We start from the raw sequence: 27,419 nt of genomic DNA on the forward strand, positions 1-27,419 counted from the left end.
CCCCACCTCCTATGACTCAATGACCAGGATGGTTCTGATAAATATTGTTATTTTGATGGTAGCCTAGAGTACTGTTTAAATGCCAGCTGTTAATGTGAAGGTTAAGCCATGGCATTTGCAGAAAGCATCTTCCATCATGTGATTTCTAAGAAGGTGCCCTCTTTTGGCCACCTCAGGACCAATAGATGTTGCACAGAGAAGTTGAAAACACAGTATATATAAAATAATAGTAGTAACACAATACTGTTTTGCAGTACTACATCTAGCTAACGTATCAATGTATAATGTTTGTTTTTAAAAACTGGGTGGTTCAAGCCCTGAATGCTGATTGGCTGAAAGCTGTGGCATATGAGACCATGTACCACGAGTATGATAAAACATGTATTTTTACTGTTCTAATTGTGTTTGCAACATAAGGAGGTGGGATATATGGCCAATATACCATGGTTAAGGGCTCTTCTTAGCCACAACACAGAGCAGAATGCCTGGATACAGCCCATAGCCGTGGTCTATTGGCCATATACAACAAACCCCCAAGATACATTCAGGGCTCGAACCACCCAGTTTATAAAAACAAACATTATACAGTGATACGTTAGCTACTTAGTGATAACTAATATAAGCCATATACGCTTTTGCTCCAGCATTTTCTATAATGATGTAGATTAGAAGTTTGAAACTGCTTGCACTTGTAGGTGCCAATTATCGAAACTGCTTGCACTCGTATGAGTCAATTATTGAAGCTGCTTGCACATGTAGATGTAGGTGTTAATTATCTTGTCTGAATCTGTGATCTACTATCTCACTCTCTATCTGTAGATCTTTGAACGTTAAATGTTTCTCTCTTCATTTTACATCTGTGTGTATCTCAATCAATTACAAAAATCCCTCTGCTGTCGCATCAATATCCTCTGCAGTATCTGTTTCTTCATAACGGTGTGTCTTCCCCAGATCTATTTTATGAATGTCTCTCTCTTTCTTTCTTTCTTTCTTTCTTTCTTTCTTTCTTTCTTTCTTTCTTTCTTTCTTTCTTTCTTTCTTTCTTTTTTCTTTCTTTCTTTCTTTCTTTGTCTCTCTCTCTCTCTTTCTTTCTTTCTTTCTTTCTTTCTTTCTTTCTTTCTTTCTTTCTTTCTTTCTCTGTCACTGTCTCTGTCTCTATGTCTCTGTTGCTGTCCCCCCCCCCCCCTCTCTCTCTCTCTCTCTCGCTCTCTCTCCCTCTTCCTCTCTGCGTCTCCCTCTCTGTCTCTCTGTCTCTCTCTCTCTCTCTCTCGCTCTCTCTCTTTCTCTTCCTTAGGACACACCCTGTTGGAGCGTCTATGTCTGCAGCAGCAAGGGAAGGGAGTGACGGAGGAGGAGGCGGAGAGGTTGTGTTGTCGTATGTTGGGCCTGGGGCTGCTGCAGCCCCTCAGTGACTGTTTCAGAGAGCAGCATGAAGACATTGTCACTCCAGCCACAGTCACCTTTAATGTGAGAACCAACCCTTTACTTACTTACATTGTTTTACTGCTGCCGTTTCAACAAATATCACACTGATCAAAGGCTGATCGCCTGAACTGGCTAGTATCACTCACTGGAGGATAGTTTATTATGAACAAATTTATTCAAACAAATGTATTCTGGATTATGTATCAAATATCCACCATCTCCCTCCCTATACTCTATCTCCATATCTGGATGTTTTTATATTTGAGCGTTTCCTCATGTTGACAACAGTTCTCATGGTCAGCCTAAACATATGAAACTGATTTCATAAATGTTTAAATCCTTTTCCCAGTAACGCTTCACTCGGACGTAATCTCATGTTTGTGTGGTTATAATTTTCCAAGTAAAGTTCGTTGAGCGCGCTGTCAGTGCCATTTTTATCACATGCCCCTTGCAGCTGAATCCACTCAGCTGTAAGGTTCTTAGTCTGAGGATTTAAATATAGATTTCACGGCTTAGTAATTTTTCATAACTAGAAAAAAATGCTATTGCGTGTGTACATGCAATCGTGTGTGTGTGTGTGTGTGTGTGTGTGTGTGTGTGTGTGTGTGTGTGTGTGTGTGTGTGTGAGTGTGTGTGTGTGTGGGGGGGGGGGGGGGGGGGGGGCTTCCTGTTGCAGTATCTCCATAGGGACTGAACATTGTGTTGTGAGGCAATGGGTTGTCATGTTTCCTTTCTTGATGTGCCATGTGATCAGAGCTGCTTTTCTTTTGCTCAGCCACCAAAGCAGATTTGTGTCTGAACAGATGAGCATTTGTCTCTGGCTGCGCTGTGCACCTCCCCCTTAGATACACTCACACACATAAACACACTGTCACAAACACTCAGTCATAACATGCACACAAAATCACATATAAATACAGTATGCGCACACACACGCATGCCTTACAAACAGTCACTCTGTGACACACATACATCTGCATGCGTAGACCATCTGCTGACTGCGTTGCATAAGAGCCCCACGTGCCCAGGGCTCAGGCTGCTCTTGAGAAGGCTCACTGTGGCTGGGTTGGTTCGCGCATGTCATCCACTTTCACTGTCTCTACCTGGGGTTGGACCCGCAACCCTGCATTATTCAGCTTGACCAGAGTCAACCTCTAACCGTGTCTATTGACAACGCTGCTCTCCTCCCTCACCTGCTCTCCTCCCTCACCCGCTGTCCTCCCTCACCCTTTTTTCTCTCTCTCACTCAATCTCTTGCCCTGTTTTATTTTCCTCTCTTCCATTTTTGTAATGCTACTCTTTCATATTCACTCTCATTCCTCTCTCTCTCTCTCTCTCTCTCTCTCTCTCTCACTCTGTCTCTTTCATCTTCACTCTCATTCCTATCTCTCTCTCACACTCTTTCTCTCTCTTTCAACTCCACTCTCATTCCTATCTCTCTCTCACACTCTTTCAACTCCACTCTCATTCCTGTCTCTCTCTCTTCCTCCCTCCCTATCTCTCTCTGTCCTCACTGTCCTCTCCCCTGTAAAAGTAGACAGCCTTTTTTGATTCCCTGAGATCTAATCACTCACTATAGTGCCACTATAATGAATCAGCATTGTCTCTATGGGGAAAATATTGTTGATGTGATAGAGTAGGGGGCTATGACAGGTTCTGACCATGTTTTTGTCTCTGTCTGTACTGTAGTTGTGATTCTGTCTCCAGTTCAAACTGGAGTTCTGGTTAAGGTTTTGTTCTGGCATTGACTTCACAGAGAAAACAACGCCCCAGGCAAGCTCACAGACTGGAACAGAATGAATATGTGCTACGTAAAGTGTAGACACCCACTCATACACATGCATACAGTACACACAAACACACACACTTGACATGCACAGTGTTGGAATGGCTTGATATTCTTACATAGATGGATAGCTATTATGTAGAGGTCTGTAAATTATCCGATTGATTTACAATATATTTAGATTCAGACTAAATTGGGCCCTTAGAATTGCCCAATTGCATGTATTCAATATCATATTACCGTGCCGTGCTGAAACTGCTTGCTGCAATGGAATCATTCACAGCCATTTCCCAGGAAGAAAATGTGCTCAGTTGATAAGTAATAAGCTCTCATGCATTAAGCTGAACTAATGGAATATACACGGTAACAAGCTGAGTTTTCATATCTCAGATGAATGAGATTGGCTTTCTTTTAGCTTCTCGCAATGTTCTACATGTTCCACTGTACAATAGGGAGTCTTGTGCTAAGCAAACACTGTACCTTAGATCACTTAGGAAAAGTGGACGTTTTTATTGGTTCGATTAGTACAGTGAAAGCCCTCTCTGTTTAGCCAATGTTGGTTGATGTCCTCTGAATCAACAGAGGGCTTTACATAGGTTGCTTTATTGATTTATTCCTTGGAGTAAAATGTGATTAAATATGAAGGGAGTTCCTGTTTCTCTGTCTGTATGTTAAATAGCTGTCTGCCTTTTTTTTGCACTTCCCCGTTTTGGCCTTTATTTGTGTGTATAAATGCCGTAAATGCGTAAATGCGTAAATGCCAAAACAGGGCAGTGCAAAAAATAAAAAATTAACTGAAAATGATGTAGGCCTAATGTCCCAGTTAAATTCGCCTGGTTATTATATGGTGTTAATATATCATGTGAATACAATTCTGTAAAATGACATACTAACATGATCATTGTTTGTTTTCCCTCCCCCAGGAGGACCAGCTGTATACGTGGGCCACCTTCGGCCTGCCCTCCCACCTCTGGGAACCCCATGAAGGCCGTACCCCAGGCCGCATCCAGGACCTGTGGCCCCCTCCACAACCAGCTCAGGTATGTTTTCAGCACTGTGTGTTTTATGTAGTGTACCACACCAAGCAGATGAGATCCAGAGGAGAACATTTATTCAAATAGTGTGACATTGAAAATGTTGCGTCAACTTCAACCGATGACTGTGTGCCTCAGGAGGACAACAGATCTTTGTAATCTTCTGTTTGCTATTACAACTGGAAGTGAATGAATGCCCAGACATGTTTTGTTACAATACTGTCCTCTTGTGGTTATATTTTGTATATTTTGTACAATGACAGCGCATGAGGATATTACTCCTGCTCTTCCAACAGAGGTCAGGCTTGGCTTGAATTCTTACGATAACTTTCATAGGTCATTGTCAGAAGCAGGTTAACTTCATATCCTGTCAAGCTCCTAACCTTGTAATGGTCTCCTGAACGTCACTCAGAAAGACTCGAACTGTAAAGTCAACACGAACTGTAGTATGCATAGACATGGGTGTTGTGATGTGCATCTAACTCTGGTCTCTGCACTCTACACATGGCCTCTTTGAAGATCATGGAGACTTTGATCATCTCGTGGGTCAAGTCTTTGAAGTCTCCCCATCAATGTTCTAACTACCCAGGTGCTGGAAGCCTGGAGTCTAGACATGTGGTCTTCCCTGACCTGACCCTGACCATGACCCTGACCCTCACTTTACCCTGACCTATAACCCTGGAACCAAACACCCTCAGTTGTGGGTGTTTGTTTACCCTTATTCACTCAGGTTGTGGCATCTACTAGGTTTGAAGTCTGAGGAATTGTTAAAAATATAGCTTTTTTGTAAGCATGTATTTTTTTGTAAAATGGGCTTCTTCTATAGAAATAAGTCCTACCTCTCGTTAAATAGTAGAAAGCAGATTATTTAGTCAATGTTCCTGTCAGTCCTAGACTATGGTGACATCATCAATATGAACCCAGCTGCCACTTCATTAAAGCCATTAGATACAGTTGATCATAGCCCACTGTGCTTTATTAAGGGAGACAGTTTTAGCACTCATCACTGCTTTATCTACCAGAAAGTTGGTTGGCTCTCTTTGATGTCACATACTGTAGGTTGATACATCGCTATGTTTTCATTTATTAAGCCCTTTTACAAAAAGTCCCACGGTACCTAACATCTTTACTAAACTTTAGACATACGAGTTACCACACCCGCTCTCAGGGATGGCTAACTCTGGACATTACTTTGGTCTCTACTGCGTTAGGTAAATCAGCTTTTAGTTTTGTTGCACTTTATTTGTGCAACAGTCTTCAAAATGTTCTTAAATGTGATGTTCTGGTACCTCTAGGGCAATTCGGAAAGTTGACGAATGTGTTAGTTTTTTATGACAGTTTTTTTCTTTCTGCTTGCATGTTGTATTTGGATGTGGGTAATGGTCTCGGTATGACTCCCTGATAAAATAAAGGTATAATAAATAGTCAACTTAAAAAGCACATTCCTTGGAAAGTGTTAATGGCTTGACTGTTTACATCCATCAAAAAGGGCTTCAAACATCCCTTTATGTAATATTCAAATGCACAACGTACTGTATTTTATTGCTTCTGCTTGAAAGGTGGTCTGAAATCCTTTTTTGTGACAGATTTCGTCAAAGTCCAGGAATCTGTCACAAGAAGACAATGGCAGTGATATTCCAGGGCTGGAGAAGACCATTAATGACTTGAGGATAAAGATGGCAGCACTGGAAATCCAGCATGCATCTCTGGAGATGGAGATCGACTCGAAGAAGAGTGGAGATGGGGACAATACTGTGGCCTTGGGGGGTATCAGCCTCGCAGGAAAGAAGAGGATCGAGGTTTCCGTACAGACATCCCCTTTGGAGGAGGCCTTTAGATTTGAAGTGCCTTTCAGGGGAGGGTCAATCCCCTCCTCAGCCTCTCTCCCAGCAATCTCCTCCTCCTCCCTCCACAAACCTGAGTTTGTCTGTACCTGCCAACAGCAGCAGCAGAGTGGTACCCAGCCCCCACCTTCTCCCACCCCAGGTATACCCCCTCCTCCTCCTCCCCTTCCTCCTCTACCTCAGCTCTCTGGAGGGCCCCCACCACCCCCACCCCCTCTCCCTGGTGGGGCTGGTCCTCCTCCTCCACCCCCTCCTCCTCCTTTACCAGGTATGGGCGGATCCTGTCCCCCACCTCCACCCCCTCCCCTGCCAGGCTTTGGACCTCCACCTCCACCCCCGCCACCAGGTATTGGCCCCCCTCCTCCGCCCCCACCCCCCGGCGGTGGACCTCCACCTCCCCCAGGATTTGGCCCTCCTCCCCCTCCCGGTGGATTCATGGCCCCCATGGCCCAGGAGGCTGGCCCTCAGAAGGCACCCATTGAGCCCCCCAAGCCCATGAAGCCTCTCTACTGGACCAGGATCCAGCTGCATGCTAAAAAGTAATTACTAGTCCACTTTAGTCCAATGACTGTTCATACATATACAGTATGTTTATCCAAAGCTTCCTGTTTAACTACAGTATATGAGATATCCATAAACATAACGCATGAAAGAGAACGTATGCAAAAGATAGAGATAGATCATTGACATTCATGGAGGCTATAGAATGGGTTTTCTACTGAAGATAAAGATCAGCCTTGTAAACCAATGCTACACAGATGGTAACCCAGTCTAAAATCTGAGAAAGATGTGGGGAAAGAGTTTGGTGAGATGTTGTTTGAGTTGAAACAGATGTTGAGATGTGCTTTGCAGTGTTGGGGAAGCTTCTCTGAAATCATAGTTTCCCAAACTACCAACACTGGAAGAAGTTAAGCTACACTAAAGCTACCTTAAGAAAAATATAGTTTCCTGAACTAAAACTAATTCGAAAAAGTAGTTCATTACATCCAAGCTACTTCGTGAAAAATTGTCATATCTAAATCTGAAATGTCATAGACTACAAATTGCAAAAACAGATCACTCTGGGGTCAGGTGTTAACAGAATGTGTCATTTAGCCTATTAAACACAAAAACTATGCTTCAACTGTGATTTACGTAGGTCTGATGCCGAAAAACAAAGGAAATTCTTCCCTACTTCACAAATATTTTCTTTTCTTTTTGCAATAAAAGTAGTGTGTAGTTTCAGTAGTTAACTACACCACTACATGGCCAAAACGTTATTAACTACTGAAAACACTACCTAGATTTGAATTTAGTTCAACTACCACCAAGCTACTGCCAAATGAAGATACATTTCTAGTTAAACTACATGTATGTTCACTTCTCCCTAACATTGGCGGTTTGGTACTGATGCACTTGGTCAGACTCCACACACGTAAATTAGTCTTATAATAGCCTTCAAATTGTACTGTGAAGTGTAAATAAGTCCATCTTATGATAATCAGTGGGCATGATACATAGTGGTGTTTTTATTTATAGTTATTGGAAATGTAATGTACTGTACAGTTGTCTGAAGAGGTGCAATAGTGCTGGTCTTCCTGCTTTCTGGGGCTCGGTAAAGCATAACATGCCAAACATTTTCAGTTGTAGGTTTGAGGTATACATCACCAGGATAAAGATGAAATGAAAGTGATGTAATGCAGATCTTTCTCTCTTCTACCTGAGGGATGCGAGTGGTTCTCTGGTTTGGGAGAAGATCGAGGAACCGTCAGTGGATTTTGATGAGTTTGTCAACTTATTTTCCAAAAGTGCTGTGAAGGAGAAAAAAAAGCCGATATCAGACACCATCACCAAGTCCAAGGCCAAACAGGTACTGTACATTGTATGAGCTTGTGTCTGCCTGTCTGCCCTTGCCTCTCTTTGGCGCCATCTCTGTCTCTTCCTCCCCTTGACGCTCTTTGGTCCCATCTCTTTCTCTTCCTGCCCTTGACGCTCTTTGGTCCCATCTCTTTCTCTTCCTGCCCTTGATGCTCTTTGGTCCCATCTCTTTCTCTTCCTGCCCTTGACGCTCTTTGGTCCCATCTCTTTCTCTTCCTGCCCTTGATGCTCTTTGGTCCCATCTCTTTCTCTTCCTGCCCTTGGCGCTCTTTGGTCCCATCTCTTTCTCTTCCTGCCCTTGGCGCTCTTTGGTCCCATCTCTTTCTCTTCCTGCCCTTGACGCTCTTTGGTCCCATCTCTTTCTCTTCTTGCCCTTAACGCTCTTTGGTCCCATCCCTGTCTCTTCCTGCCCTTGACGCTCTTTGGTCCCATCCCTGTCTCTTCCTGCCCTTGACGCTCTTTGGTCCCATCACTGTCTCTTCCTGCCCTTGACTCTCTTTGGTTCCATCTCTGTCTCTTCCTGCACTTCTCCCTGTCTCTTCCTGCCCTTGACTCTCTTTGGTCCCATCCCTGTCTCTTCCTGCCCTTGACGTTCTTTGGTCCCATCTCTGTCTCTTCCTGCCCTTGACGCTCTTTGGTCCCATCTCTTTCTATTCCTGCCCTTGGCGCTCTTTGGTCCCATCTCTTTCTATTCCTGCCCTTGGCGCTCTTTGGTCCCATCTCTTTCTCTTCCTGCCCGTGACGCTCTTTGGTCCCATCCCTGTCTCTTCCTGCCCTTGACTCTCTTTGGTTCCATCTCTGTCTCTTCCTGCCCTTGACGCTCTTTGGTCCCATCCCTGTCTCTTCCTGCCCTTGACTCTCTTTGGTTCCATCCCTGTCTCTTCCTGCCCTTGACTCTCTTTGGTTCCATCTCTGTCTCTTCCTCCCCGTGATGCTCTTTGGTCCCATCCCTGTCTCTTCCTGCCCTTGACTCTCTTTGGTCCCATCCCTGTCTCTTCCTGCCCTTGACTCTCTTTGGTTCCATCTCTGTCTCTTCCTCCCCGTGATGCTCTTTGGTCCCATCCCTGTCTCTTCCTGCCCTTGACTCTCTTTGGTCCCATCTCTTTCTCTTCCTGCCCTTGACGCTCTTTGGTCCCATCTCTTTCTCTTCCTGCCCTTGACGCTCTTTGGTCCCATCTCTTTCTCTTCCTGCCCTTGGCGCTCTTTGGTCCCATCTATTTATCTTCCTGCCCTTGACTCTCTTTGGTCCCATCCCTGTCTCTTCCTGCCCTTGACTCTCTTTGGTCCCATCACTGTCTCTTCCTGCCCTTGACTCTCTTTGGTTCCATCTCTGTCTCTTCCTGCACTTCTCCCTGTCTCTTCCTGCCCTTGACTCTCTTTGGTCCCATCCCTGTCTCTTCCTGCCCTTGACGTTCTTTGGTCCCATCTCTGTCTCTTCCTGCCCTTGACGCTCTTTGGTCCCATCTCTTTCTATTCCTGCCCTTGGCGCTCTTTGGTCCCATCTCTTTCTATTCCTGCCCTTGGCGCTCTTTGGTCCCATCTCTTTCTCTTCCTGCCCGTGACGCTCTTTGGTCCCATCCCTGTCTCTTCCTGCCCTTGACTCTCTTTGGTTCCATCTCTGTCTCTTCCTGCCCTTGACGCTCTTTGGTCCCATCCCTGTCTCTTCCTGCCCTTGACTCTCTTTGGTTCCATCCCTGTCTCTTCCTGCCCTTGACTCTCTTTGGTTCCATCTCTGTCTCTTCCTCCCCGTGATGCTCTTTGGTCCCATCCCTGTCTCTTCCTGCCCTTGACTCTCTTTGGTCCCATCCCTGTCTCTTCCTGCCCTTGACTCTCTTTGGTTCCATCTCTGTCTCTTCCTCCCCGTGATGCTCTTTGGTCCCATCCCTGTCTCTTCCTGCCCTTGACTCTCTTTGGTCCCATCTCTTTCTCTTCCTGCCCTTGACGCTCTTTGGTCCCATCTCTTTCTCTTCCTGCCCTTGACGCTCTTTGGTCCCATCTCTTTCTCTTCCTGCCCTTGGCGCTCTTTGGTCCCATCTATTTATCTTCCTGCCCTTGACTCTCTTTGGTCCCATCCCTGTCTCTTCCTGCCCTTGACTCTCTTTGGTTCCATCTCTGTCTCTTCCTGCCCTTGACTCTCTTTGGTCCCATCCCTGTCTCTTCCTGCCCTTGACTCTCTTTTGGTTCCATCTGTCTCTTCCTCCCCGTGATGCTCTTTGGTCCCATCCCTGTCTCTTCCTCCCCGTGATGCTCTTTGGTCCCATCTCTGTCTCTTCCTGCACTTCTCTCCGTCACATTAATCCCCTGCCTGTAAATGACATGAGGAAGTGATGTAGCCAGAGACTGATTATGTGGTGTGAGGTCTGGCTGCCCCTGGATTCCAGGCCCAGCGAAACTCGGAGCCAGTGTGTGGCGTGTGGTTCGCAAACCCACACTGATGACTGGGAGACACTGTGGCAGCCTCGTCTGTCCTGTGATTCCTCCCCTGAGACCGCTGCTCCGTGGCTCAGATCCAATAGTCTAGCATAGCTTCCCTTTCAAACTTTTTACTGTACTTTTCTGTCACAGCCACTGATCTGATGGATTTAAGTACCATGGTGGAGAACTAGCTAGCCAAGCACTTCCGCTCTAAGTGGTCACAGGGGAAATTAGGATAAAAAAAATAGGGTTTAGTAGAGTATTGGGACAGAGCCTTTCGTGTGCTCTTCCCTCTTGTGTGAGAGGGACTTCCTCTGTGTATTCAGTACAGGCAGACTTGATGATTGATGAAGAGCAGAAAGCTAGGCTGAGTCACTTTTTAAACTCACTCTCAGTCAGACCTCATTATGTCTGGATTCAATCAACCTACCGACCATACAACATTCATTCATCACTTGGATATGAATAATACCTTTTTTAAAGTAATAATGGAATAGTGTTTGCAAAGCATTTTTTATGCGTTATGTCGAAAGTGTTAGATATTTGGATATACCTTGTTATTATCATCTATCATCTTTCTTCCCTCTCACACCTTCTGTCTTTGTTATGACTGGATTTGTGTCTTCGGTGGACTGGCTACTTCACATTGTACTAGCCCACTTTGTTATATTCAATGTTAAATGGGAAACTGTAGAGAAAGAATACTGTACTCAGGCCTTTAGTTTTAGTTACATTAACAGACGTCTGCGTTTCTCTTCTGCCTCTGAGTACTTTTTCCACATCAACAAATGTTGTTTTGTGATAATTTATTCTCTTTTATGGTCTAATGAAGAACAAATTTTCCCTCAGGGTTTATTTCTGGCATGTGATGCAGGGCTTTGTGGGTTTCGTAGAAATATGTGTAGGCCAACATTGAAAACACAGTATTACTGGAATGATTGACTCATGACAGGGAGGAGACACAAATAAAACATCAAACGGTGATTGACGGGAATTAAAGATCTTTTAAAACCTAGGATTCAATTTCTGCACATGGTTTGTATGTAATATTTTCATTGAAACCATGTTCCCATCAGGAAAACATTTTGAATGGATAATGAACTGTACATTAATAAACAGTTTATGATAAACTAGTTATGATATACTGCAGGAGAATAGTTATTCTGTAGATCCTGTCAAAAGGAAATCAAATGTGGTAGAATGATCTTCAAAAAGGATATCCAATGTGGTAGAATGATCATCACTATGAACACATCAGACAATATTATACTGCAGTGTAATACCACCATTATGCACCTGCAATAGGAGCTTGGCCAACTGATATATTACTACTTTTATCATTGAAAATGAAAATGAAAATTCTATGACGTCTACAGTGTGTTGGAGGCAGGAGGGCAGTGATGTAACTGTGTCCATGTTCTATGTTGTGGTTTGTGTGATCTGGAGCACATGAAATTGGTCTGTTTGAGTCTGGGGTTTACTAGCTACCCTCCCCACACCACTTTATTACCCAGAAGCCACGCTGCTTTCTCAGTCTGACTGTGGTCACCTGGAGTGGCTACACCACAGGAGGCTGGTGGCACCTTAATTGGGGAGGACAGGCTTGTGGTAATGACTGGAGCAGAATCAGTGGAATGGTATCAAATACATCAAACACATGGTTTGATGCCATTCCATTTTCTCCGTTCTGGCCATTATTATGAGCCGTCTTCCCTTCAGCAGCCTCCACTGGTCTACTCTACTGTGAACCGTACATGATACATTCCATGGTTTCACCAAGGCTGTTGGCTGTTGGTTTATCCATATACAGTGGCTTGCAAAAGTATTCACCCCCCTTGGCATATTTCCTATTTTGTTGCCTTACAACCTGAAATTAAAATAGATTTTTGGGGGGTTTGTATTATTTGATTTACACAACATGCCTACCACTTTGAAGATGCATAAAATATGTTTTATTGTGAAACAAACAAGAAATAAGAGAAAAATAAGAGAAAAAAACTGAAAACTAGAGCGTGCATAACTATTCACCTCCCAAAGTCAATACTTTGTAGAGACACCTTTTGCAGCAATTACAGCTGCAAGTCTCTTGGGGTATGTCTCTATAAGCTTGGCACATCTTGCCAAGGATTTGGGATTTTTTGGCAATTCTTCAAGGCAAAACTGCTCCAGCTCCTTCAAGTTGGATGGGTTCCGCTGGTGTACAGCAATCTTTAAGTCATACCACAGATTCTCAATGTGGAGTGCACAGCTTAAAATGGTCCTATGGACAGATACTCCAATCTCCGCTTTGCAGCTTATCTTTTGTCTCTTTGTTGCCCATCTGATTAATGCCCCCCTTGCCTGGTCTGTGAGTTTTGGTGGGTGGCCCTCTCTTGGCAGGTTTGTTGTGGTGCCATATTCTTTCCATTTTTAATAATGGATTTAATGGGTGCTCCATGGGATATTTTATTATCACCCAACCCTGAGCTGTATTTCTCCACAACTTTGTCCCTGACCTGTTTGGAGAGCTCCTTGGTCTTCATAGTGCCGCTTGCTTGGTGGTGCCCCTTGCTTAGTGGTGTTGCAGACTCTGGGGTCTTTCAGAACAGGTGTATACAGTGGGGCAAAAAAGTATTTAGTCAGCCAGCAATTGTGCAAGTTCTCCCACTTAAAAAGATGAGAGAGGCCTGTAATGTTCATCATAGGTACACTTCAACTATGACAGACAAAATGAGAAAAAAAATCCAGAAAATCACAGTTTTTACCAAAAAGTTCTATTTTGGTTTCATCTGACAATATGACATTCTCCCAATCTTCTTCTGGATCATCCAAATGCTCTCTAGAACACTTCAGATGGGCCTGGACATGTACTGGCTTAAGCAGGGGGACACGTCTGGCACTGCAGGATTTGAGTCCCTGGCGGCGTAGTGTGTTACTGATGGTAGGCTTTGTTACTTTGGTCCCAGCTCTCTGCAGGTCATTCACTAGGTCCCCCCGTGTGGTTCTGGGATTTTTGCTCACCGTTCTTGTGATCATTTTGACCCCACGGGATGAGATCTTGCGTGGAGCCCCAGATCGAGGGAGATTATCAGTGGTCTTGTATGTCTTCCATTTCCTAATAATTGCTCCCACAGATGATTTCTTCAAACCAAGCTGCTTACCTATTGCAGATTCAGTCTTCCCAGCCTGGTGCAGGTCTACAATTTTATTTCTGGTGTCCTTTGACATCTCTTTGGTCTTGGCCATAGTGGAGTTTGGAGTGTGACTGTTTGAGGTTGTGGACAGGTGTCTTTTATACTGATAACAAGTTCAAACAGGTTCCATTAATACAGGTAACAAATGGAGGACAGAGGAGCCTCTTAAAGAAGAAGTTACAGGTCTGTGAGAGCCAGAACTCTTGCTTGTTTGTAGGTGACCAAATACTTATTTTCCGCCATAATTTGCTAATAAATTCATTAAAAATCCTACAATGTGATTTTCTGGATTTTTTTTTTCATTTTGTCTGTCATAGTTTGTGTACCTATGATGAAAATTACAGGCCTCTCTCATCTTTTTAAGTGGGAGAACTTGCACAATTGGTGGCTGACTAAATACGTTTTTGCCCCACTCTATACTGAGATCATGTGACACTTAGATTGCACACAGGTGGACTTTATTTAATTAATTATGTGACTTCTGAAGGTAATTGGTTGCACCAGATCTTATTTAGGGGCTTCATAGCAAAGGGGGTGAATACATATGCACTCACCACTTTTCCGGAGTTTAAAAAAAATAATAATAATTGAAACAAGTTATTTTTTTTATTTCACTTCACCAATTTGGACTTTTTTGTGTATGTCCATTACATGAAATGGAAATAAAAATCAATTTAAATTACAGGTTGTAATGCAACAAAATAGGAAAAATGCCAAGGGGGGTGAATACTTTTGCAAGGCACTGTATTTCAACTTGATCAGCAGTTGTAAATGTAGGTATGATTTACTTGCCACAATATAGTGGCATTTAGTAAAATATAGTGATGATGATGGATATTTCTTATACAGATGTGGGATCTTAATTTGATGGCCTTGCTGCAGGAGAACTTTCTTGCAATGCAGAAAATGTGAAACCTGTAGTGTATTTGAGGTTTAAAAAGGCTTCTGAATTTGTCATTTACACTTTGAAATTTCAGACTTGATATCAACCCCTAGAAAAATGTCCATTAATTATAATCCACATAATAATTTAATTGTCCTGTTGCTTGCAGGATTATTTTCCTGCTTTAGCAAACTTGCTCAAATTAAGATTTTTCATCTGTTCAAGAACCGATATTTAGAGACTCCACAATCTAAAGCAGGTAATTTAAAACCTCTAGTGACTCCGCATCCCGGATCCGGGAGCGTAATCATCGACTGACACTAATTAGCATAACGCAATGGACATGAATATTACTAGAAAATATTCCTATTCATGAAAATCACAAGTGAATATACTGAGACACAGCTTAGCCTTTTGTTAATCATCATCCTGTCATCTCAGATTTTCAAAATATGCTTTACAGCCAAAGCTAGACAAGCATTTGTGTAAGTTTATCGATAGCCTAGCATAGCATTTTGTCCAGCTAGCAGCAGGTAACTTGGTCACGGAAATCAGAAAAGCAATCAAATTAAATTGTTTACCTTTGATGAGCTTCGGATGTTTTCACTCACGAGACTCCCAGTTAGATTGCCAATGTTCATTTTTTTCCCAAAATATTATTTTTGTAGGCGAAATAGCTCCGTTTGTTCTTCACGTTTGGCTGAGAAATCGTCCGGAAATGACGGTCACGAAAACGCAGACAAATATTCCAAATTAGCTCCATATTTTCGACAGAAACATGACAAACGTTGTTTTCAAATATCTATTCGATAATATATCCACCGGGACAATTGGTTTTTCAGTAGATTGGAAAACTGTCTACCTCTGTATTTTATGCGAGAGTCACTCTGAGAGCCATCAGGTGACCACTTACACAATGTAGCCACTTACGGGTATTCTTCAACATAATTGCGTAAAACTACGTTACAATGCTGTAGACACCTTGGGGAATACGTAGAAAAAGTAATCTGGTTGATAGCCCATTCACTTCTCAATAGGGTCGCATTGGAATGCAAAGCTTTCAAAACACGAGGCATTTCCTGATTGGATTTTTCTCAGGCTTTCGCCTGCAATATCAGTTCTGTTTTACTCACAGACAACATGTTTACAGTTTTGGAAACTTTAGAGTGTTTTCTATCCTAAGCTGTCAATTATATGCATATTCTAGCATCTTGTCCTAACAAAATATCCCGTTTACTTTGGGTACGTTCTTTTTCCAAAAATGAAACTAGTGCCCCCTAGTCACAACAGGTTTTAAAGGCCCAGTGCAGTCAAAAGTGGGATTTCCTGTGTTTTATGAAAATACATTTCCATAACAGCCTAGTGTGAAATTTTGAAATGGGTGATAATGCCATTTTATTGTAAAAGCTATTTGAAAAGACTGCCTGAATAAGAAAGAGAGGTCCAAACCTCTCTGCCGATTACAGCTAGTTTTGCGTTTTTCCCTCCCCACTCAGACCACTCACAGACAGTCCCAGCAAAATTCTTCTTTGAGAAATTGCTCTTTGTTAAGAAGATATTTTTGTTCGTTTTTGACCATTTTAATTGAAAACAATCACAGTAAGGTACATTGGGTAACACTTTAATTGGATAGTCCATCTATAGATGCTCTACAGACTCTGTACAGACTATCAGTAATATTTAAACTAACTATCTACTAACCCTAGCCCTAACCTTAACCCTTATCCTATCCCTAACCTTAACCCTTACCCTAACCCTTATTCTAACCCTAACCTTAACCCTTACCCTAACCCTTATTCTAACCCTAACCTTAACCCTTACCCTAACCCTTATTCTAACCCTAACTGTAACCTTAGCATGCAGTTGCTTATAAAAATATCAATAGTTGATAGTATAGCATAAAAAGATCAATTGTTGATAGTATGACCATCTTTAGAGCATCTACCGACCAACTTTCTTGACTATCCAAATAAAGTGTTAATTGTTACCCAGAAATGATTTGATATTGACATAAAAACATATTTAATATACAGTACCAGTCAAAGGTTTGGACACACCTACAGTATTGCATTTCAAGTAACAGGTGTGCCTTCTTAAAAGTTAATTTGTGGAATGTATTTCCTTCTTAATGCGTTTGAGCCAATCAGTTGTCTTGTGACAAGGTAGGGGTGGTATACAGAAGACAGCCCTATTTGGTAAATGACAAGTCCATATTATGGCAAGAACAGCTCAAATAAGCAAAGAGAAACAACAGTCCATCATTACTTTAAAAACAGGAAGATCAGTCAATCTAGAAACTTTCAAGAACTTTGAAACTGCACTTTCTTCAAGTGCAGTCGCAAAAACCATCAAGCGCTATGATGAAACTACCTCTTATGAGGACCGCCACAACAAAGGAAGTCCCAGAGTTACCTCTGATGCAGAGGATAAATTAATTAGAGTTACCAGCCTCAGAAATTGCAACCTAAATAAATGCTTCACAGAGTTCAATTAACAGACACATGTCAACATCAACTGTTCAGAGGAGACTGTGTGAATCAGGCCTTCATGGTCGAATTGCTGCAAGAAACCACTACTAAAGGACATCAATAATAAGAAGAGACTTGCTTGTGCCAAGAAACATGAGCAATGGACATTAGACCGGTGGAAATCTGGTCCGATGAGTCCAAATATGAGATTTGGTTCCAAACAAGAACCAGAGTACGTGAATGGATGATCTGCTCATGTGTGGTTCCCACCATGAAGCATGGAGGAGGAAGTGTGATGGCGTGCTTTGCTGGTGACACTGTCTGTGATTTATTTAGAGTTCAAGGCACACTTAACCAGCATGGCCACCACAGCATTCTGCAGCAATACACCATCACATCTGGTTTGCGCTTAGTGGGACTATCATTTGTTTTCCAGCAATTCAATGACCCAATACACCTCCAGGCTGTGTAAGGGCTATTTGACCAAGAAGGAGAGTGATAGAGTGTTGCATCAGATGACCTGGCTTCCACAATCACCTGACCTCAACCCAATTGAGATGGTTTGGGATGAGTTGGACCATGGAGTGAGGGAAGAGTCGAAAACAAGTGCTCAGCATATGTGGGAACTCCTTCAAGACTGTTGGAAAAGCATTCCAGGTGAAGCTGGTTGAGAGAATGCCAAGAGTGTGCAAAGCTGTCATCAAGACAAATGGTGTTATTTCATAGTTTTGATGTCTTCACTTTTATTCTAAAATGTAGAAAATAGTAAAAATAAAGAAAAACCCTTGAATGAGTAGGTGTGTCCAAACCTTTGACTGGTACTGTATTTGTGATGTGCCAATCTATTCTCACATTGTTGTTGTGACATTTTACTTTTAAATAGTGAAGTCTCGCCATTGATACGCACAGGCCTTTAATGCATTTTGTGGTTTGTGAAAAACTTAATTTGATAAACAAACAATTACAGAGAAAAGAGCACAGTGGACGTACACTACTGTACACTTAGTGGGCCTTCCCTACTGATCTCCATATGAACTCTATTATCACTGTAACGGGTTGAAGTGATAAGTCGAGATCTAAGATCTACGCATTCTGGATCCTCCCATTGAAAATATGATGGATGTGGAGAACTGAACAAGAAGGGGAAATGTTCAATCACTTTAATCCGGTTTATTATTTGCATAATGTTTGTGGGTGAATTGGCAACAGTGCTCTTCCCATAAAAGGAAATGATAACGGGACATTGAGCCTCAGTTCTGGCCTCTTTTGGACTTATTTTATATAGAGCCACAACTACAGGGAACTCTCTTCCACCTCAACTCAAGCTAGCAGTAAAATCAGATTTTAAAAAAAAACTGATAAAACAGTACCTCATGGAACATCACGGACTGTGAAGAGACACACTCTAACACACACACACACACTCTAACACACAGACTACACACACCCACACATTGTAATATTGTACATTTTATAATGTAAATGTGTAATATCTGAGCATTGTTACTTTTAATGGACAATGTATTGATGTATTGTTGTATTTATGATGTAGTCTGTTGTTTTACTATGATGTATTAATGTATTTCTGTTTGGACCCCAGGGAGAGTAATAAATACTAAATACTAAATTCAAAAGTTCTCTGTTCTCTCTCTTTCTTTCTTTCTCTCTCGCTCTCGCTCTCTCTCTCTCTTTCTCTCGCTCCCTCTCGCTCTCTCGCTCTCTCTCTCGCTCTCTCTCGCTCTCTCGCTCTCTCCCTCTCGCTCTCTCCCTCTCGCTCTCTCGCTCTCTCGCTCTCGCTCTCTCTCTCTCTTTCTCTCGCTCCCTCTCGCTCTCTCGCTCTCTCTCTCGCTCTCTCTCGCTCTCTCGCTCTCTCCCTCTCGCTCTCTCCCTCTCGCTCTCTCGCTCTCTCTCTCCCGCTCTTTCTCTCTCTCTCTCGCTCTCTCTCGCTCTCTCTCTCTCGCTCTCTCTCTCTCCCGCTCTTTCTCTCTCTCTCGCTCTCTCTCGCTCTCTCGCTCTCTCTCTCTCCCGCTCTTTCTCTCTCTCTCTCGCTCTCTCTCGCTCTCTCGCTCTCTCTCTCTCTCAGGTGGTGAAGCTTTTGAACACCAAGCGATCTCAGAATGTGGGGATCCTCATGTCCAGCATCCACTTGGACATGAAGGACATTCAGAATGGTGAGTGGTGATGTTCCACCTCAACACAGCATAATGACGTTATTGCAACCGGCTACGCCCGCTCTGTAATTACCTAAATTCAAGTTCGTTCGGACAAAGCATTGAACTCGCTAGACTTCTGATGGATCTAGTCATAATTCATGTGTGTTATTGCCTCAAGTGAGATGCCTCATTATTGAGTTATCACTAGACTTTCAAGTAGGAAGGATGTGGTATTCTCTTTCTCTCTATGTGTTTCCATCTTTCATTTGGTTTACTATATTCTATTTTATCCCGCTTTCTCTCGTTCTCTAATCTATTGTCAGTCTGTGTCCTAGTCTAAATTGCCTTTTTAAAGGGGAACTACTCCAGACTTAACTGAGAATGGAATCTCCTCCTGTTATAGTCCTCTGATTGCCTCGCCATTCATCCCTCATCCGTGTGTCTAAACACACCTTAAAAGATGTACGCTGGGGAGGGTCTGTCTATCCTATAAGTTCTCTTCATAGGCTTATCTCAACGGGAGGAGGTGGGCCATACTCATCAGTCGCCAGTGTTAGGACTTTCTTTCAGCATACAGCATTAGTGTTGATTAGAGGGTACAGTATATCATGGGGTGATGAGATAGGGAAAGAGAAATACAGTGCTTCACATGTTCAGAATGATCTGGGAACCATCCACGTAATGTTACACTGTTTGGGATTGTAATATGTTCTCTAAACCCCACATCTAAAGAGACAAGGGAGAAAGAGACATTTTCTGAATCATAGTTTTGATCTTCTTTTTTATGACTGTGGCATTGTTTTATAGAGAGTCATGATAGCTCACCATTGGTGGTTATTTAAGCAATAAGGCACGAGTGGGTGTGGTATATGGCCAACATACCACGGCTAAGGGCTGTTCTTATCCACGACGCATCGCGAAGTGCCTGGACACAGCCCTTAGCCGTGGTATATTGGCCATATACCACAAACCAGGTGCCTTATTGCTATTATAAACTAGTTACCAACATAATTAGAGCAGTAAAAACAAATGTTTTGTTATACCTGTGGTATACGATCTGATATACAACGGCTGTCAGCCAATCAGCATTCAGGGCTGGAACCACCCAGTTTAGAATTAGTCTTCTATTTGGCTGACACTTTCATAAGACACCTCCGTGCGACGTGGGCTTCCTGTAGGCTTTTAGAGGGCTAGTCATCGTGCTAGGTGCCAGGGTTGGAACCTGGCTCATTGCGGTATGGAGGATGCTGGAAGTTGCTGCTGGGTTTGGTCATGGATGGGAGAGAAGATACAGGCTTTTCCTCTCTGTCAGATACTCATCCCTGTTTGAGTCAGTAACTTAAACCAAATGAGTGAGAGTGAGAGAGCAGGCAGAGAGAGGGAGAGCAGGCAGAGGAAGGGAGAGGCTGTCCCTGTGGTGACTGTGGAGGGAAAGAGAGTGTGAAAGGGTTTAGGGTGAAAGCAAAATAAAGAGAGAGAGAGAAACTGGCAGATAGAGGGTAGGGTGTGAGAGAGATCGAAATGGAGTATGTGATGGAGTCACTTGGGGATTGAAGAAGAGATAGAGGGATTCATATTATAGAAGAAGAAAGCTGTTTGAGGATTGTTCATTTTCTCTCACAGCAATTTTCCGTTGACAGACATGGGATAACAAAATAAAATAAAGATCTGACAGTTTTGCTTGTTTGGCCAGACTGACCACAGTACAGAAACACCAAAAGGCCTTTACACAGCAATTTCCAAATCCCCAATGATTTCCTACAGATCAAGGCCAGCAATATGAATGATTGGAAGAAGATCACAACTGGGTTGATGCTGTGTTTACTTGTTTTCAGATCCCCATTAGCTATTGCAAAGGCAGCAGCTATTCTTCCTGGGATCCACAAAAACACAAAACATGACAAGTAATGAAACACGGGCCTCCCGAGTGGCGCAGTGTTCTAAGCGTCACTACAGACCCTGGTTCGATCCCAGGCTGTGTCGCAGCCGGCCGCGACCCATGAGGCGGCGCACAATTGGCCCAGCGTCATCCGGGTTAGGGGAGGTTTTGGCCGACTGGGATGTCCTTGTCCCATCGCACTCTTGCGACTCCTTGTGGCGGGCGCATGCATGCTGACTTCGGTCGCCAGCTGTACGGTGTTTCCTCTGACACATTGGTGCAGCTGGCTTCCGAGTTAAGCGAGCAGTGTGTCAAGAAGCAGTGCGGCTTGGCGGGTTGTGTTTCGGAGGACGCATGGCTCTCGACCTTCAGCTTTCCTGAGTCCATATGGGTATTGCAGCGATGGGACAAGATCGCAACTAGGCCTCCCAGGTGACGCAGTGGTTAAGGGCGCTGTACTGCAGCGCCAGCTGTGCCATCAGAGTCCCTGGGTTCGCGCCCAGGCTCTGTCGTAACCGGCCGTGACCGGGAGGTCCGTGGGGCGACGCACAATTGGCCTAGCGTCGTCCGGGTTAGGGAGGGCTTGGTCGGTAGGGATGTCTTTGTCTCATCGCGCACCAGCGACTCCTGCTAACCGGTGTAGCCTCCGACACGTTGGTGCGGCTGGCTCCCGGGTTGGATGCGCGCTGTGTTAAGAAGCAGTGTATCGGAGGGTGCATGACTTTCAACCTTCATCTCTCCCGAGCCCGTACGGGAGTTGTAGCAATGAGACAAGATAGTAGCTACTACAACAATTGGATACCACGAAATTGGGGAGAAAAAGGGGTAAAAATTCAACACAAAAAAAACACACAAAAAAAAGATTGCAACAATTTCATGAGAACTATTGGTTCTCATGAAATTGTGGAGATTAAGGGGTAAAAAGTACAACAACAACAAAAAAATTACGAAACACTAGTTCACAGGTCGGCAAAAATACCAATTGTTTACACATACGAAAGTATTCGGCCCCCTTGAACTTTGCGACCTTTTGCCACATTTCAGGCTTCAAACATAAAGATATAAAACTGTATTTTTTTGTGAAGAATCAACAACAAGTGGGACACAATCATGAAGTGGAACGACATTTATTGGATATTTCAAACTCTTTTAACAAATCAAAAACTGAAAAATTGGGCGTGCAAAATTATTCAGCCCCCTTAAGTTAATACTTTGTAGCGCCACCTTTTGCTGCGATTACAGCTGTAAGTCGCTTGGGGTATGTCTCTATCAGTTTTGCACATCGAGAGACTGAAATTGTTTCCCATTCCTCCTTGCAAAACAGCTCGAGCTCAGTGAGGTTGGATGAAGAGCATTTGTGAACAGCAGTTTTCAGTTCTTTCCACAGATTCTCGATTGGATTCAGGTCTGGACTTTGACTTGGCCATTCTAACACCTGGATATGTTTATTTTTGAACCATTCCATTGTAGATTTTGCTTTATGTTTTGGATCATTGTCTTGTTGGAAGACAAATCTCCGTCCCAGTCTCAGGTCTTTTGCAGACTCCATCAGGTTTTCGTTCCCTGTCCCTGCTGAAGAAAAGCAGGCCCAAACCATGATGCTGCCACCACCATGTTTGACAGTGGGCATGGTGTGTTCAGCTGTGTTGCTTTTACGCCAAACATAATGTTTTGCATTGTTGACAAAAAGTTCAATTTTGGTTTCATCTGACCAGAGCACCTTCTTCCACATGTTTGGTGTGTCTCCCAGGTGGCTTGTGGCAAACTTTAAACAACACTTTTTATGGATATCTTTAAGAAATGGCTTTCTTCTTGCCACTCTTCCATAAAGGCCAGATTTGTGCAATATACGACTGATTGTTGTACTATGGACAGAGTCTCCCACCTCAGCTGTAGATCTCTGCAGTTCATCCAGAGTGATCATGGGCCTCTTGGCTGCATCTCTGATCAGTCTTCTCCTTGTATGAGCTGAAAGTTTAGAGGGACGGCCAGGTCTTGGTAGATTTGCAGTGGTCTGATACTCCTTCCATTTCAATATTATCGCTTGCACAGTGCTCCTTGGGATGTTTAAAGCTTGGGAAATATTTTTGTATCCAAATCCGGCTTTAAACTTCTTCACAACAGTATCTCGGACCTGCCTGGTGTGTTCCTTGTTCTTCATGATGCTCTCTGCGCTTTTAACGGACCTCTGAGACTATCACAGTGCAGGTGCATTTATACGGAGACTTGATTACACACAGGTGGATTGTATTTATCATCATTAGTCATTTAGGTCAACATTGGATCATTCAGAGATCCTCACTGAACTTCTGGAGAGAGTTTGCTGCACTGAAAGTAAAGGGGCTGAATAATTTTGCACGCCCAATTTTTCAGTTTTTGATTTGTTAAAAAAGTTTGAAATATCCAATAAATGTCGTTCCACTTCATGATTGTGTCCCACTTGTTGTTGATTCTTCACAAAAAAATACAGTTTTATATCTTTATGTTTGAAGCCTGAAATGTGGCAAAAGGTCGCAAAGTTCAAGGGGGCCGAATACTTTCGCAAGGCACTGTAGATGTGGTGGTGAATAGTAACTACAAAGGTTTTCATAGAACACTCATTCAACTGATTTATCTACACTTATATTCCAGGGAGGGTTACATTCGGCTTCTATTAAATAGGAGATTGTGTGCAAAAGTTTCAGCTAGGAATGCATGTGTCATGCAAGTTCATTAACCTTTCGTAATCAGACGTACTGCAGGAGAGCCTGAATATGTCATGTTTATTATATCCTTTTCCTTTTTAGATGAGCTTTGTGACAGTACTTCAACATAGATCAGATTATATACCTATGTGGTCTCTCTGTGCTCAATGCATACCTCAACACGTCAGGTTAAACAAGCTAGACCCCCAGGCTCTGTTTATCTTTAACATTTACTTTCAAAGGATTACACTCACAGGTGCGAGGTCCTTGCGTTGAGACAAAAAGGTGACATCATACACTGAAATTCAAACACAGCGCTTTTTACCTTGACAGATTTTTCAAGAACCCACATTTATGTTTTAGTTTATGACTTCCAGTGTTAAAGGGGAGGGATGACAACTTGGATACTCAGTTCCAGTAGTACCTGTGGTGTGATAAAGCAGTCTGTACTGCAGTGTGTGAGATGTGTCACCAGCTCATCAGATGGCCAGCAAGAACAGCCCTTGTACCAACAACCTAGAAACCAAGTGTAATGTAGATTATTTTTTTCCACCTTTATTTAACCAGGTAAGCTAGTTGAGAACAAGTTCTCATTTGCAACTGCGACCTGGCCAAGATAAAGCATAGCAATTCAACACATACAACAACACAGAGTTACACATGGAATAAACAAAACATACTCAATAATACAGTAGAACAAAAGAAAACAAAAAGTATATATACAGTGACTGCAAATGAGGTAAGATGAGGGAGTTAAGACAATAAATAGGCCATGGTGGCGAAGTAATTACAACATAGCAATTAAACACTGGAATAGTAGATGTGCAGAAGATGAATGTGCATGTAGAGATACTGGGGTGCAAAGGAGCAAGATAAATAAATAAATACAGTATGGGGATGAGGTAGGTAGATAGATGGGCTGTTTACAGATGGGCTATGTCCAGGTGCAGTGATCTGTGAGCTGCTCTGACAGCTGGTGCTTAAAGCTAGTGAGGGAGATATGAGTGACCAGCTTCAGAGATTTTTGCAGTTCGTTCCAGTCATGGGCAGCAGAGAACTGGAAGGAAAGACGACAAAAGGAGGAATTGGCTTTGGGAGTGACCAGTGAGAAATACCTGCTGGAGCGCGTGCTACGAGTGGGTGCTGCTATGGTGACCAGTGAGCTGAGATAAGGCTGGGCTTTACCTAGCAGAGACTTGTAGATAACCTGTAGCCAGTGGGTTTGGCGACGAGTATGAAGCGAGGGCCAACCAACAAGAGCGTACAGGTCGCAATGGTGGGTAGTGTATGGGGCTTTGGTGACAAAACGGATGGCACTGTGATAGACTGCATCCAGTTTATTGAGTAGAGTGTTGGAGATTATTTTATAGATGACATCACCGAAGTCGAGGATCGGTAGGATGGTCAGTTTTACGAGGGTATGTTTGGCAGCATGAGTGAAATATGCTTTGTTGCGATATAGGAAGACGATTCTAGATTTAATTTTGGATTGGAGATGCTTAATGTGAGTCTGGAAGGAGAGTTTACAGTCTAACCAGACACCTAGGTATTTGTAGTTGTCAGAGCCGTCCAGAGTAGTGATGCTGGATGGGCGAGCAGATGCGGGCAGTGATCGGTTGAATAGCATGCATTTAGTTTTATTTGCGTTTAAGAGCAGTTGGAGGCCACGGAAGGAGAGTTGTATGGCATTGAAGCTCATCTGGAGGTTAGTTAACACAGTGTCCAAAGATGGGCCAGAAGTATACAGAACGGTGTCGTCTGCGTAGAGGTGTATCAGAGAATCACCAGCAGCAAGAGCAACATCATTGATGTATACAGAGAAGAGAGTCAGCCCAAGGTTTGAACCCTGTGGCACCCCCATAGAGACTGGACAACAGGCCCTCCGATTTGACACACTGAACTCTGTCTGAGAAGTAGTTGGTAAACAAGGCGAGGCAATCATTTGAGAAACCAGCCTGTCAATAAGAATGTGGTTTGACAGAGTCAAAAGCCTTGGCCAGGTTGTAGAATACGGCTGTACAGTAATGTCTCTTATCAATGGTGGTTATGATGTCGTTTAGAACCTTAAGCCTGGCTGAGGTGCACCCATGACCAGCTCTGAAACCAGATTGCATAGCGGCGAAGATACGGTGGGATTCAAAATGGTCGGTAATCTGTTTGTTGACTTGGCTTTCGAAGACCTTAGAAAGACAGGGTAGGATAGATATAGGTCTGTAGCAGTTTGGGTCTAGAGTGTCACCCCCTTTGAAGAGGGGGATGACCGCGGCAGCTTTCTAATCTTTGGGAATCTCAGACGATACGAAAGAGAGTTTGTATAGGCTAGTAATAGGGGTTGCAACAATTTCGGCGGATCATTTTAGAAAGAGAGGGTCCAGATTGTCTAGCCCGGCTGATTTGTAGGGGTCCAGATTTTGCAGCTCTTTCAGAACATCAGCTATCTGGATTTGGGTGAAGGAGAAGTGGTGGGGGATTTGGCGGATTGCTGTGGAGGGTGCCGGGCAGTTGACCGGGGTAGGGGTAGCCAGGTGGAAAGCATGGCCAGCCGTAGAGAAATGCTTATTGAAATTCTCAATTATAGTGGATTTATTGGTGGTGACAGTGTTTCCTAGCCTCAGTGCAGTGGGCAGCTGGGAGGAGGTGCTCTTATTCTCCATGGACTTTACAGTGTCCCAGAACTTTTTTGAGTTAGTACTACAGGATGCAAATTTCTGTTTGAAAAAGCTAGCCTTAGCTTTCCTAACTGCCTGTGTATATCTGTTCCTAACTTCCCAGAAAAGTTGCATATCACGGGGGCTATTCGATGCTAATGCAGAACGCCACAGGATGTTTTTGTGCTGGTCAAAGGCAGAAAGGTCTGGAGTGAACCAAGGACTATATCTATTCCTAGTTCTACATTTTTTGAATGGGGCATGCTTATTTAAGATGGTGAGGAAGGCACTTTAAAGAATAGCCAGGCATCATCTACTGACGGGATGAGGTCAATGTCATCCCAGGATATCCCAGGCAGGTCGATTAGAAAGGCCTGCTCGCAGAAGTGTTTTAGGGAGCGTTTGACAGTGATGAGGGGTGATCGTTTGGTCGCAGACCCATTACGGATACAGGCAATGAGGCAGTGATCGCTGAGATATTGATTGAAAACAGCAGAGGTGTATTTGGAGGGCGAGTTAGTTAGGATGACATCTTTGAGGGTGCCCGTGTTTACGGATTTGGAGTTGTACCTGGTAGGTTCATTGATAATTTGTGTGAGATTGAGGGCATCAAGCTTGGATTGTAGGATAGCCGGGGTGTTAAACATGTCCCAGTTTAGGTCACCTAGTAGCACGAGCTCAGAAGATGTATGGTATTTTGTACTGTAGATTATGCATGTATTGAAGTCACTGTGCGCTTACCAGCAACAGGCCAAAATCTGTTTCTCATATTTCTCATGGATCAAATTAATTTAGTAGGGAAATGGGACTGTAATCAGTCTAGATATCCTGACATTAGTTATCTTTTAGTCCGAATTTAATGATAACTCAGTCGGGGGGCTAAATGTACTGTATGAGTGTATTGAACACATGCTGTTGTTGTTCTTGTCATGACTGGTTAAGATTTCTTTGTAAGATGGAACCAAAATCTTTTTTCAAATAGGAACTCGGCAGATATTCTCATTAAATGCTACCTATTCTTTCCCTTCCTTTCAAGCCATTCTGAACATGGACAACACTGTGGTGGACCTTGAGACCTTGCAATCCCTGTATGACAATGTAAGTTGTTTGAAATATATTAATGATTATACACTGCGCTTTTTCATTGGTAAACGTTTGATGACACAAACT

General features: G+C 43.3%; 1 protein-coding gene across 1 annotated transcript in view; it reads left to right on the forward strand.

Moving 5' to 3' along the window:
* LOC110532693 (formin-2) overlaps positions 1-27,419 on the forward strand; it is a 51,943-nt gene that overhangs the window by 3,819 nt on the left and 20,705 nt on the right. The window contains exons 2-8 of the mRNA XM_036989873.1: positions 1,295-1,467; positions 4,135-4,251; positions 5,832-6,306; positions 6,358-6,628; positions 7,794-7,938; positions 18,969-19,056; positions 27,286-27,347. Of these exons, the coding sequence (XP_036845768.1) occupies positions 1,295-1,467; positions 4,135-4,251; positions 5,832-6,306; positions 6,358-6,628; positions 7,794-7,938; positions 18,969-19,056; positions 27,286-27,347 (1,331 nt within the window). The remainder of the gene's footprint in view (positions 1-1,294; positions 1,468-4,134; positions 4,252-5,831; positions 6,307-6,357; positions 6,629-7,793; positions 7,939-18,968; positions 19,057-27,285; positions 27,348-27,419) is intronic.

This window comes from Oncorhynchus mykiss, chromosome 1 (assembly GCF_013265735.2).
Source record: "Oncorhynchus mykiss isolate Arlee chromosome 1, USDA_OmykA_1.1, whole genome shotgun sequence".
NCBI classification, from domain to species: domain Eukaryota; kingdom Metazoa; phylum Chordata; class Actinopteri; order Salmoniformes; family Salmonidae; genus Oncorhynchus; species Oncorhynchus mykiss.